Source organism: Microcebus murinus, chromosome 2, assembly GCF_040939455.1.
Source record: "Microcebus murinus isolate Inina chromosome 2, M.murinus_Inina_mat1.0, whole genome shotgun sequence".
Classification (NCBI taxonomy): Eukaryota; Metazoa; Chordata; class Mammalia; order Primates; family Cheirogaleidae; genus Microcebus; species Microcebus murinus.
The window spans coordinates 39,578,622-39,592,064 of NC_134105.1; the positions used below are offsets into that span (position 1 = coordinate 39,578,622).

The 13,443-nt window shown below is 38.4% G+C and overlaps 1 protein-coding gene and 1 pseudogene across 1 annotated transcript in view; one reads left to right on the forward strand and one right to left on the reverse strand.

Moving 5' to 3' along the window:
- The first annotated feature begins 618 nt into the window (after positions 1-618).
- Positions 619-2,040, forward strand: LOC142864871 (heterogeneous nuclear ribonucleoprotein A1-like; annotated as a pseudogene).
- Positions 2,041-12,382: 10,342 nt separating this feature from the next.
- Positions 12,383-13,443, reverse strand: part of TXNDC12 (thioredoxin domain containing 12) — a 29,825-nt gene continuing 28,764 nt past the window's right edge. The window contains exon 7 of the mRNA XM_012776236.3: positions 12,383-13,233. Within this exon, the coding sequence (XP_012631690.1) occupies positions 13,154-13,233 (80 nt within the window). The 3' untranslated portion in view covers positions 12,383-13,153. The remainder of the gene's footprint in view (positions 13,234-13,443) is intronic.

A 13,443-nucleotide genomic window follows, 5' to 3' on the forward strand; every position in this document is an offset into this window, starting at 1 on the left:
GCTAAGATTTTGTTGAAAATTTTTGCATCTATATTCATTAGGGATATTGGTCTGTAGTTTTCTTTTTTGTTGCATCCTTTCCTGGTTTTGGTATCACAGTAATATTCACTTCATAAAAGGTGTCGGAGAGGTTTCTGTTCTTCTCGATGTGTGGAATGATTTCTGCAAGATAGGTACTAGTTCTTCTTTGTAAGTATGGTAAAATTCAGGTGTGAAGCCATCTGGACCGGGACTTTTCTTTTTAGGGAGATTTTTAATTGCTGTTTCTATTTCAGCTGTTGAGATTGGTCTGTTCAGGGAATCTATTTCTTCCTGGTTGAGCCTAGGGAGGCTGTGTGTTTCTAGAAATTTGTCCATTTCCTCCACATTTTCCAGTTTGTGTGCATAAAGATTTTTGTAGTATTCATAAATTGTATCTTGTATCTCTTTGGGATCAGTTAAAAACTCACGAATATAAAAACAACCAAAACCCAAAGACTAAAGGCCAGATAATACAATGGCTCAAGAGAGAAATCAAAGCAACAGCATCCAACCCAACAGAATGAACAGTAATCTACCTTACCTATCAGTTCTCTCAATAAATGTGAATGGCTTAAACTCTCCACTCAAGAGACATAGGCTGGAGATACGTTCGTTAGCTTACTCCTTTCTGTCCGTGGACGCTGTCGAGGAAGCATCGTTGAAGTCTCTCTTCCCACTGCCGTCATGTCTAAGTCAGAGTCTCCTAAAGAACCCGAACAGCTGCGGAAGCTATTCATCGGAGGATTGAGCTTTGAAACAACCGATGAGAGTCTGAGGAGCCATTTTGAGCAATGGGGAACGCTCACAGACTGTGTGGTAATGAGAGATCCAAACACCAAGCGCTCCAGGGGCTTTGGGTTTGTCACGTACGCCACTGTGGAGGAGGTGGATGCAGCAATGAATGCACGGCCACACAAGGTGGATGGAAGAGTTGTGGAACCAAAGAGAGCTGTCTCCAGAGAAGATTCTCAAAGACCAGGTGCCCACTTAACTGTGAAAAAGATCTTTGTTGGTGGCATTAAAGAAGACACGGAAGAACATCACCTAAGAGACTATTTTGAACAGTATGGGAAAATTGAAGTGATTGAAATCATGACTGACAGAGGCAGTGGCAAGAAGAGGGGCTTTGCTTTTGTAACCTTTGATGACCATGATTCTGTGGATAAGATTGTCATTCAGAAATACCATACTGTGAATGGCCACAACTGTGAAGTAAGGAAAGCCCTGTCAAAGCAAGAGATGGCTAGTGCTTCATCCAGCCAAAGAGGTCGAAGTGGTTCTGGAAACTTTGGTGGTGGTCGTGGAGGTGGTTTTGGTGGGAATGACAACTTTGGCCGTGGAGGAAACTTCAGTGGTCGAGGTGGCTTTGGTGGCAGCCGTGGTGGTGGTGGATATGGTGGCAGTGGGGATGGGTACAATGGATTTGGTAATGATGGAAGCAATTTTGGAGGTGGTGGAAGCTACAATGATTTTGGCAATTACAACAATCAGTCTTCAAATTTTGGACCCATGAAGGGAGGAAATTTTGGAGGCAGAAGCTCTGGCCCCTATGGTGGTGGAGGCCAATACTTTGCCAAACCACGAAACCAAGGTGGCTATGGTGGTTCCAGTAGCAGCAGTAGCTATGGCAGTGGCAGAAGGTTTTAATTATTCCCAGGAAACAAAGCTTAGCAGGAGAGGAGAGCCAGAGAAGTGACAGGGAAGCTACAGGTTACAACAGATTTGTGAACTCAGCCAAGCACAGTGGTGGCAGGGCCTAGCTGCTACAAAGAAGACATGTTTTAGACAATACTCATGTGTATGGGCAAAAAACTCGAGGACTGTATTTGTGACTAATTGTATAACAGGTTATTTTAGTTTCTGTTCTGTGGAAAGTGTAAAGCATCCCAACAAAGGGTTTTAATGTAGATTTTTTTTTTTTTTTGCACCCATGCTGTTGATTGCTAAATGTAATAGTCTGATCATGACGCTGAATAAATGTGTCTTTTTTTTTTTTTTTAAATGTGCTGTGTAAAGTTAGTCTACTCTGAAGCCATTTTGGTAAACTTCCCCAAAAGTGTGAAGATAGAATTCCTTCAGGGTGATGCCAGGTTCTATTTGAAATTCATTTACAACCTGCTTGGGTGGAGAAGCCATTGTCTTCAGAAACCTTGATGTAGTTGAACTGATGGTTACTGTTGTGACCTGAAGTTCACCATTAAAAGGGGTCATGCAAGGAAAAATCATGGAATTATTGGTTATAAAGATGATTGTTGGCATATCCTATGCAATATATCTAAATTGAATAATGGTACCAGATAAAAATTATAGATGGGAATGAAGCTTGTGTATCAACCATTATCATGTGTAATCAATAAACGATTTAATTCTCTTGAAAAAAAAAAAAAAGAGACATAGGCTGGATGAATGGATAAGAAAATACAGGCCAAGTATATGCTGTCTTCAGGAAACACATCTAACCTCCAAGGATGCATATAGACTAAAAATAAAAGGGTGGAGATCAGTATTCCAAGCAAATGGAAGCCAAAAGAAGGCTGGCGTGGCAGTTCTAATTTCAGACGATTTAGTTTTTAAACCAACAAAAGTAGTGAAAGACAAAGAGGGTCATTATATAATGGTGAAGGGCACAGTTCAACAAGAAGAGATAACAATTTTAAATATATATGCACCCAACTTAGGTGCACCCAGATTCATAAAGCAAACCTTACTGGAGCTAAGCAAATGGATTAATAGCAACTCCATAATCACTGGAGATTTCAACACCCCACTGATGGCACAAGACAGATCTTCCAAACAGAAAATTAATAAAGAAATAATGGACTTAAACAAAACTCTAGAATAATTGGATCTGACTGACATTTACAGAACATTCTACCCAAAATCCACTGAATATACGTTCTTCTCATCAGCACATGGGACATTCTATAAGATTGACCATATCCTAGGGCACAAAGTAAACCTCAAGAAATTAAAAATATAGAAATCATACCATATAGCTTCTCAGATCACAGTGGAATAAAAGTAGAAATCAACCATAACAGAAACTCACATTTCTACACAAAAACGTGGAAATTAAACAACCTCCTACTAAATGATTACTTCATAAATGAAGAAATCAAGATGGAAATAAAAAAATCCTATGAAGAAAATGACAATGAAGAGACAAGTTATCAAATCCTCTGGGACACAGCTAAAGCAGTTTTGAGAGGAGAGTTTATCTCCATAAATGCTTATAACCATAAGTCAAAAAGATCACAAATAGACAATCTAATGAAACAACTCAAAGAGCTGGAAAAAGAAGAACAGACCAACCCCAAACCAAGCAGAAGAAATGAAATCAACAAGACCAAATCAGAACTAAATGAAATTGAAAACAGGGAAGCTATTCAGGAGATTAATAAAACAAAAAGTTGGTTCTTTGAAAAAATAAACAAAATTGACACGCCACTGGCTAAGCTAATGAAAAGCAGAAAAGAGAAATCTCTAATAAGCTCCATCAGGAACAAAAAAGGAGATAATTTCCATGTTTTTGTGTAGAAATGTGAGTTTCTATTAGGGTTGATTTCTACTTTTATTCCACTGTGGTCTGAGAAGATACATGGTATGATTTCTTTTTTTTAAATTTCTTGAGGCTTACTTTGTATCCTAGGATATGGTCAATCTTAGAGAATGTCCTGTGGCTAATGAGAAGAACGTATATTCAGTGGATTTTGGGTAGAATGTCCTGTAGATGTCAGTCAGACCCAATTGTTCTGGAGTTTTGTTTAAGTCCATTATTTCTCTATTAATTTTCTGTTTGGAGGATCTATCCTGTGCAGTCAGTGGGGTGTTGAAATCTCCAGGAATTATGGAGTTGCTGTTAATCAATTTGCTTAGATCCAGTAAGGTTTGCTTTATGAATCTGGGTGCACCTAAGTTGGGTGCATATATATATATAATTGTTATCTCTTCTTGTTGAACTGTGCCAACAACAATCAAATTGAGAACCAAATCAAAGGCTCAATTCCCTTCACAATAGCAACAAAGAAATTAAAGTACCTAGGAATATACTTAACCAGGGAGGTAAAAGACCTCTACAGGGAGAACTATGAAACACTGAGGAAGGAAATAGCAGAAGATGTAAACAGATGGAAATCCATACCATGCACGTGGGGCGGCAGACTCAACATCATTAAAATGTCTATACTACCCAAACTGATCTACAGATTCAATGTAATACCTATTAAAATCCCATCAGCGCCGGGCGCGGTGGCTCACGCCTGTAATCCTAGCACTTTGGGAGGCCGAGGCGGGCGGATTGCTCAAGGTCAGGAGTTCGAAACCAGCCTGAGCGAGACCCCGTCTCTACCAAAAATAGAAATAAATTAATTGACCAACTAAAAATATATATACAAAAAATTAGCCGGGCATGGTGGCGCATGCCTGTAGTCCCAGCTACTCGGGAGGCTGAGGCAGTAGGATCGCTGAGCCCCGGAGATTGAGGTTGCTGTGAGCCAGGCTGACGCCATGGCACTCACTCTAGCCTGGGCAACAAAGTGAGACTCTGTCTCAAAAAAAAAAAAAAAAAAATCCCATCAGCATTCTTCACAGATATAGAAAAAATAATTTTACGCTTCGTTTGGAACTAAAGAAGACCCTGTATATCAAAAACAATTCTAGGCAACAAAAACAAAATGGGAGGCATTAATATGCCAGATATCAAACTATACTACAAAGCTGTAGTAATTAAATCAATCTGTTATTGGCACAAAAAGAGGAATATTGACCTGTGGAACAGATCTGAGAATCCTCATATAAAACCATTCTCATATAGCCATCTAATTTTTGACAAAGGAGACAAAAACATACACTGGGGAAAAGAATTCCTTTTCAATAAATGGTGCTGGGAAAACTAGATAGCCACTTGTAGAAGGCTAAAGCAGGACCCACACCTTTCACCTCTCACAAAAATCAACTCACACTGGGTAACAGACTTAAACCTAAGGAATGAAACTATTAGAATTCTAGAGGAAAATGTTGGAAACACTCTCCTAGACATCGGCCTAGGCAAAGAATTTATAAAGAAGTCCCCAAAGGTAATCACAGCAGCAACAAAAATAAATAAATGGGACATGATGAAACTAAAAAGCTTCTGCACAGCCAAAGAAACAGTCATGAAAGTAAACAGACAACCTACAGAATGAGAGAAAATTTTTGCATCCTACACATCTGATAAGGGGCTGATAACTAGAATATACTTAGAACTCACGAAAATCAGCAAGAAAAAATCAAATAACCCTATTAAAAAGTGGGCAAAGGACTTGAACAAAAACTTTTCTAAAGAAGACAGAAGAATGGCCAACAAACATATGAAGAAATGCTCAACATCTCTAATCATCAGGGAAATGCAAATCAAAACCACAATGAGATATCACTTAACTCCAGTGAGAATGGCCTATATCAAAAAGTCTCCAAATAACAAATGCTGGAGTGGATGCGGAGAGAGAGGAACACTCCTACACTGCTGGTGGGACTGCAAACTAGTTCAACCTCTGTGGAAAGCAATATGGAGATACCTTAAAGTGATACAAGTGAATCTACCATTTGATCCAGCAATCCCATTACTGGGCATCTACCAAAAAGATCCAGTGACACTCTACAAAATAGACACCTGCACTCGAATGTTTGTAGCAGCACAATTCATAATTGAAAAGCTGTGGAAACAGCCCAAGTGCCCATCAATCCAAGAATGGATTAATAAAATGTGGTATATGTATACCATGGAATACTATCCAGCTCTAAGAAACAACAGTGATATAGCACATCTTATATTTTCCTGGTTAGAGCTGGAACCCATACTACTAAGTGAAGTATCCAAGAATGGAAAAACAAGCACCACATGTACTCACCAGCAAACTGGTATTAACTGAGCAGCACCTAAGTGGACACATAGGTACTACAGTAATAGGGTATTGGGCAGGTGGGAGGGGGGTGGGTATATACATACATAATGAGTGAGATGTGCACCATCTGGGGAATGGTCATGCTGGAAACTCAGACTTGTGGGGGGAGGGGGGGAAAAGGCATTTATTGAAACCTTAAAATCTGTATCCCCATAATATGCCGAAATAAAAAAGAAAAAGAAAAAAAATGTGGAAATTAAACAACCTCCTACTAAATGATTACTTCATAAATGAAGAAATCAAGATGGAAATAAAAAATTCTTTGAACAAAATGACAATGGAGAGACAAGTTATGAAATCCTCTGGGACACAGCTAAAGCAGTTTTGAGAGGAAAGTTTATTTCCATAAACGCCTATAACCAAAAGTCCAAAAGATCACAAATAGACAATCTAATGAAACGACTCAGAGAGCTGGAAAAAGAAGAACAGACCAACCCCAAACCCAGCAGAAGAAGTGAAATAAACAAGCCCAAATCAGAACTAAATGAAATTGACAACAGGGAAGCTATACAGGAGATTAATAAAACAAAAATTGGTTCTTTGAAAAAATAAACAAAATTCACATGCCACTGGCTAGGTTAATGAAAAGTAGAAAAGAGAAATCTCTAATAAGCTCCATCAGGAACAAAAAAGGAGATATCACAACTGCTCCCAAGGAGATACAAGATATAATTTACGAATACTACAAAAACCTTTATGCATACAAACTGGAAAATTTGGAGGAAATGGACAAATTTCTAGACACACATAGCCTCCCTAAGCTCAACCAGGAAGAAATAGAATTCCTGAACAGACCAATATCAAGAGCCGAAATAGAAACAGCAATTAAAAATCTCCCTAAAAAGAAAAGTCCTGGTCCAGATGGTTTCACACCCGAATTTTACCACAGTTACAAAGAATAACTGGTGCCTATCTTGCAGAAATTATTCCACAACATCGAGAAGAATGGAAATCTCTCTGACACCTTTTATGAAGTGAATATTACTCTGATACCAAAACCAGGAAAGGATGCAACTAAAAAAGAACACTACAGACCAATATCCCTAATGAATATAGATGCAAAAATATTCAACAAAATCCTAGCTAACTGAATCCAGATGCTTATCAAAAAAATAATCCATCACAACCAAGTGGGCTTCATCCCAGGGATGCAAGGATGGTTCAACATATGTACATCTATAAATGTAATTCACCACATAAACAGAAGCAAAAATCGCAGGATACAAAATCAATACACAGAAATCAGAGACATTAATCCCCTTTTTAATTAATTAATTTTTTTTTGAGACAGAGTCTTGCTTTGTTGTCCAGGCTAAAGTGAGTGCCATGGCATCAGGCTAGCTCACAGCAACCTCAAACTCCTGGGCTCAAGCAATCCTTCTGCCTCAGCCTCCTGAGTAGCTGGGACTACAAGCGTGCACTATCATGCCTGGCTAATTTTTTCCATTTTTTGTAGAGATGTGGCCTCACTTTTGTTCAGGCTGATCTCAAACTCCTGACCTCAAGCAATTCTCCCACCTTGGCCTCCCAGAGTGCTAGGATTACAGATGTGAGCCACCACACCCACCCAACCCCCTTTTGTAATGTCAAAAGTAATTCTCAAAATGTTAAAAACTTAACTCTCAGATTCTGAGCACATGTCAAAGTTTTGATTAACTCATATGAGGACAAGCAAGAGAATAAGCCAATTCAAGGGAGGATAAAACAAACTTTACATGCATTATACATTGTCAGTGACAAAAGGGAATACTGAAATAAGATTGCTAAATCAGATATAAAACTGGTGAATGGTCTTGGCATGGAGGGAAAGAAATAATTTGCCTCTTACTAGTTTTCTATAAGTTAACATCCAATTCTATGGGGTTGCAAGATGTCTCGACCCTAATTAATAGTAAATAGTAAATCAAATTAAGTTATATTTTATTGGAAAGTCAGATAACTCTTTAGGTAAACCTGTTACGACAATGCTCTACAATGACATTCAAAGTTTTGAACAATTTTTCTTAATGCTAGTTATTACTTTTAAAGATATAAGTGCTGGGAAATAATGTTCACATAAATAAGTGTACAGGGATGGAAGGAGTTTCATTATTGCAATGGCATTAAATTCTTCAAACTCTTTCTGAGTTGTATGCCAAAAATCACAATGATCTAATATAAAAAAAATTTAATGACATATTCATTGATAATTCAATTAGGTCCCCTTTCAATCACATTGTAAGCAAAGAAATAGAAAGCATCTAATTTGTAAAAGAATATGTTACCCATTCATTAGAGTCATTCTCTTTTTCAATTTCTGGCAAGTATACCACAAAAACTTAACAAATACTTATGAACTACATCTCAGACTTTTTCACTTGCCTTAGAGGTACCCTGTATAATCTAAATTCCTCAGAAAGTGCTAAGAAAATCTTTGCAAATATAATATGCTTTGATAAAATGCATTCATCTTATCATGTGCTTTAAGTATGTTAATCAAACACTTGGCTTTCACTTAATTTAGGGAAATGCTTTATATATTATCTAATTGGCCAACCCAGGCTTCACTGTAAAATCAATTAGTTAAGTTAGACTTTATTTCAAAAAGACTTCATTTTGGAGAGTTGAAATAAATGTTTTAAAATCAAATAAATTGAGGCATAAATTCATACAATAAAATGCTCATATGTTTATTTACAGTTGAGTGAGGTTTGACAAATGGTTACCTGTGTAACCATCATGATCAATATTTCCCTCACCACAGAAAGTTCCCCCCTGTGCCTTTGCAGTCAATGCCTACTCACCCCTACCCCCAACACCAGATAATCACTGATCTGCTTTCTTACACTATAGATAGCTTTTGCCTGTTCTAAAACCTTCTAAAAATGTAATTTTTTTAGCCTGTTTTTTCACTCAGCATGTTTTTGAGATTCATTCATGTTGTTACATGTATCAGTAGTTTGTTCTTTTTTATTCTGAGTAGTACCCCATTGTATGACTATACCATGTCATATAATTCTGGAATTTCTGGGTTACATAGTAAGTATATATTTAGTTTTACAAAACACTGCCAAACTGTTTTCCAAAGTAATTGAACCATTTTACACTCTCAACAGCAATATACAAGAGTTCCAGTTGCTCCACAGCCTCTCCGACACTTGGTATCATCAGGTTTTGGTGTCTTTTTTTCTAATTTTAGCAATTCTAATAGGTGGGAAACAGTATTTTATTGTAGTTTTACTCTGCATTACTTTGATGTCTAATAATATCACACATTTTCATGTGTTTATTAGCCATTCATATATCTTCTTTTGGAAGTTCAAGTCTTTGACCAGAGGCAACATCATGATAGTTCATTTTTCAGTGCAAATAAACATGTTAACATGAATCCCTTGACAACTATCTTCGTTCCAAATGCTAATACTAAAATATTCCAAATTCTAATTCTAAGAGGTGAAGCCTTGTCAGGAACGGATGAATTCAAAATTTTTTCTATGCTCTCTTAGAACTGTCCCTCAGGAGAGATGCCTTCTTAAATAACAATTGGGGATTAGAAGAAGCAAATTTTCCTCCCTTCCACTTTACTGTGCCTGAATTTAAAACATTTCCAAATGATGCAAACTGCCCCATTTGTAATGTCAGGTTTTGCTCTTCACAGAACTATGCTGAGGATAGAACTATGTACAAGACAAAAAGCCTCTAATCAAGGAAGCATGGTAATATTTCAGCTTCCCTTTGACACCACAGAAGTTTTTTTTTTTTTGAGACAGAGTCTCGCTTTGTTGCTCAGGCTAGAGTGAGTGCCATGGCGTCAGCCTCACTCACAGCAACCTCAAACTCCTGGGCTCAAGCGATCCTCCTGCCTCAGCCTCCCGAGTAGCTGGGACTACAGGCATGAACCACCATGCCCGGCTAATTTTTTTTGTATATATTTTTAGTTGGTCAATTAATTTCTTTCTATTTATAGTAGAGATGGGGTCTCGCTCTTGCTCAGGCTGGTTTCGAACTCCTGACCTCGAGCAATCCACCCGCCTCGGCCTCCCAAAGTGCTAGGATTACAGGCGTGAGCCACTGCACCTGGCCAGAAGTTTTTATATAATAGGGCAATGCACTATATTAAAATTCAAGGTAAGAGGTATGCCTTTTTTCCTGTAAAGTGGGAAAAGGTGAATAGTGACAAGGAGGGTGGGAATGAACTATCTTGATGACATTTCTTGGGAAATCAGTTTAATTTTGATAAAATATATATAAATGTACCGTTTTAACCATTTTTTTTCCTTTGGCTCCCCGTCGGGGAATCAAATCCTGGTCTCCTGCGTGACAGGCATGGATACTCACCACTATACAAACGAGGATATTTAAACCATTTTTAAGTTCAGTGGTGTTAAAAATATTTGCATTATTATGCAACCATTACCATTGTCCATCTCCAGAACTTTTTCATTTTCCCAGACTGAAACTCTGCACCCATTCAACACTAACTCTCCATTTACCCTCCCCTCAGTCCCTGGCAACCACCATTCTACTTTCTATAATTCTATTTTAGGTAGCTCATAAGTGGAATCATACAGTATTTGTCCTTTTGTGTCTGACTTATTTCACTTTGCATGTCTTCAAGGTTCATCCACATTGTAACACATATCAGAATTCCCTTCCTTTTTAAGACTAATAATATTCCATCGAAGATACCACATTTACCAATTTGTCTATCAATGGCCACTGGGATTGCTTCCACCTTTTGGCTACTGTGAATAATGCTGCTATGAATTTGAGTGTACAAATTATCTGTTTGAGATCCCGTTTTTAATTCTTTGGGGTACATACGTATAAGTGGAATTGCCAGATCATGTGGTAATTCTATGTTTAATTTTTTTAAGAACCCTGGGAAATCATTTTAAGAAAGATGAGATGTAGAAATAAAGTCACTAAAGTTTTTGTGCCTATATATTTCTTGTGAAGTCCTTATGTACTCCAGATTAAAAACCCCTGTTCTAATAAATCACATTTCAGAACACTAAAGGAAGTAATGCGGTGGGGAAAGCATGAGTTTAGAATCAGACAGTGGTTAGAATCCAGTATTTACTTAGTCTCCAATCCAAGGGCTAGTCACTTCCTTCTCTGAAATTCTTTTCCATAAAATGAGGTAACAATACCTAGCACAGGACCATTGGTTGTATTTATTTTTTTTAATTTTTCTTTAAGAGACAGGATCTAGCTCAGTGTCTCAAGCTGGATGGAGTACAGCAGACTGATCATAGCTCACTGTAACCTTGAATTCTTGGGCCCAAGCAATCCTTCTGCCTCAGCCTCCCAAGCAGCTAGGACTAAAGCCATATGCCACCACACCTGGCTAATTTTTAAATTTTCTGTAAAGCCATATGCCACCACACCTGGCTAATTTTTAAATTTTCTGTAAAGACAGGGTGTCACTATGATGTCCAAGCTAGCCTCAAACTCCCAGGCTCAAGTGATCCTCTCATCTTGGCCTCCCAAAGTGCTGGGATTACAGGATCAAGCCACCATGCCTGGCCTTATTGATAGTACTTAAAAAATAGATGAAAAAAAGAAACTACCATAGAGTCTGGCAAGTCACTTGAAAGTATAGTTTTAGGACCTTGATACACAGGACACAGGTGTAGCCTCTGCCCTAGAGAATGGCCACCTGATGACAGCCACAGATGTGCAACTAGGCTATTTCAACATAAAGTGGAACAAGGCTGTGACAGATGTGCTGGAGGATGGACATTTTATCCTCATGAGAAAGGTCAGGGAAGGCTCTCTGGAAGAGGTGGCTCAAAATGGGTTGTGAAGGAAGAATAGAAAGAAAACATGTTTTAGGCTGAAGAAACAAGATGAGCAAGCACAAAAACATAAAATGGCATGTTTTCAGGGAAACTCAGAGCAATTTGGTGTCACCACAACAAAAATGCAAAGACATGAATGGGAAAAAATGAGGTTGAAGACACAGGGAGCTTCTTAAAGGCCATCAGAAAGCACTTACAAGAGCGCCTGGCACATACCAAGGCCTGATAATTTCCTAACATTATTATCTTAAATGTACAAGGAAAGGTTTTAAACAGGGGAGTGATGTGGCCACATTTGTGTTTTGAAAAGATTACTCTGGGGGAAGCAAGGAGGATGGATTTTAGGAAGAGAGGCTATTAGAGGCAGTAGGCAAGTTAAGGGGCTGGAGCAATAAATAGTCTAGGAAAGAGAAAAAGCCTGTCCCGTGCTAAAACAGTGATAGTGAGGGCAGAAGAAATTCAGGTATTTAAAAAGTAAAAGACGTGAGCCCTGGTGCTCATTTCAATGTGGAAGGTGCAGGAGGAGGAGTCCCAGGTTAGGACTCCTAGCTTAGGTCCTCTAGGTTAGTTTTCTTCCTGAGGCGATCTCCAGCCCTCCCTCCATTCTGCAATAATAAAAAAGCCATCACAGCACGCTTCCTTTTAAAGTTTTATTAAAGTTTAATGGAACAATATTTTATCTTTTTTCTTATTAACCTCAGTACAAAAATACAGTTGATGACTTGACAAAATGGCTACACCCAGGGCTTGAAGGTTTGAGATTCTCCAACATTAACAGGGGAAAGCATGCTTCCAACTGGAGCCGAGTCCAAGCACACAGCCATGCGTGCAAACTGGGAAGCCCAAGCAGGAGGAGAGGAGGGAGGTTGCAGGGATTTGGGAAGAAGTGCACAATTATTCCCAGGAGAAAAAACAGGCTGGTCTCCTAGGTAGGAGATAGAATTACTGATTTACATTTAGGATGTATTGGCTTTTTAAAAAAAAATTGATAAGTTATCTCTGCAATTTCAACATTGTAGAAAAGATGCTACTGGTCTCCCCTTTTACCACTAAGGTGAATAAAGTGGGAGGAAATGGGAAAAGACTCAAATTCTCAACTGTGAGGAGTAAACCTCCAAGTGGCTCAAGTTTTGTGTCAAAAGGTTTCATTCTTTACATTCAATGACGAACTGACATTTAGGTGAGAGGGAGCAGGAGAAGAAAGTCTGCCACACTCTGCTGGATCCACAAACATGCAGACCAGCTTCTATTAGCAGAACTCTTCCACAGTGAGAGAGCTCCTTCTGGTGCAGACAGGAGCAAGGTTTCCTGGTCAGTTTTACTGTTCTGGGTGATTCCTCAATATTCCCTCCCATGCTGTTTTCCTTCCAGAACACTAACTTTGATGAAAGAAGGGAAACATTCATGTTACAACTCATGTTCAAGATGTTTCTCTCTGAAGGCACCACCCGTCAGCCGTTCCTGAGCTTCCTTCATCCCCTGAACAACTGTGAAATAAAAGTTGGGGAGAAAAGGTATGAAGTACATCTTCAATATCTGACATTTGCCAACCAATGTAGACTTTTAAATATTTTAAGAGAAATATGAGAGGAGTACAAGATCTAGTTCTGGATTTTGGCCCTGGCAATTCATTTATCTCTTTGAATTCGTTTCATTTATAAAATGAGATCATGTAACTTACTTCACACTAGATTATT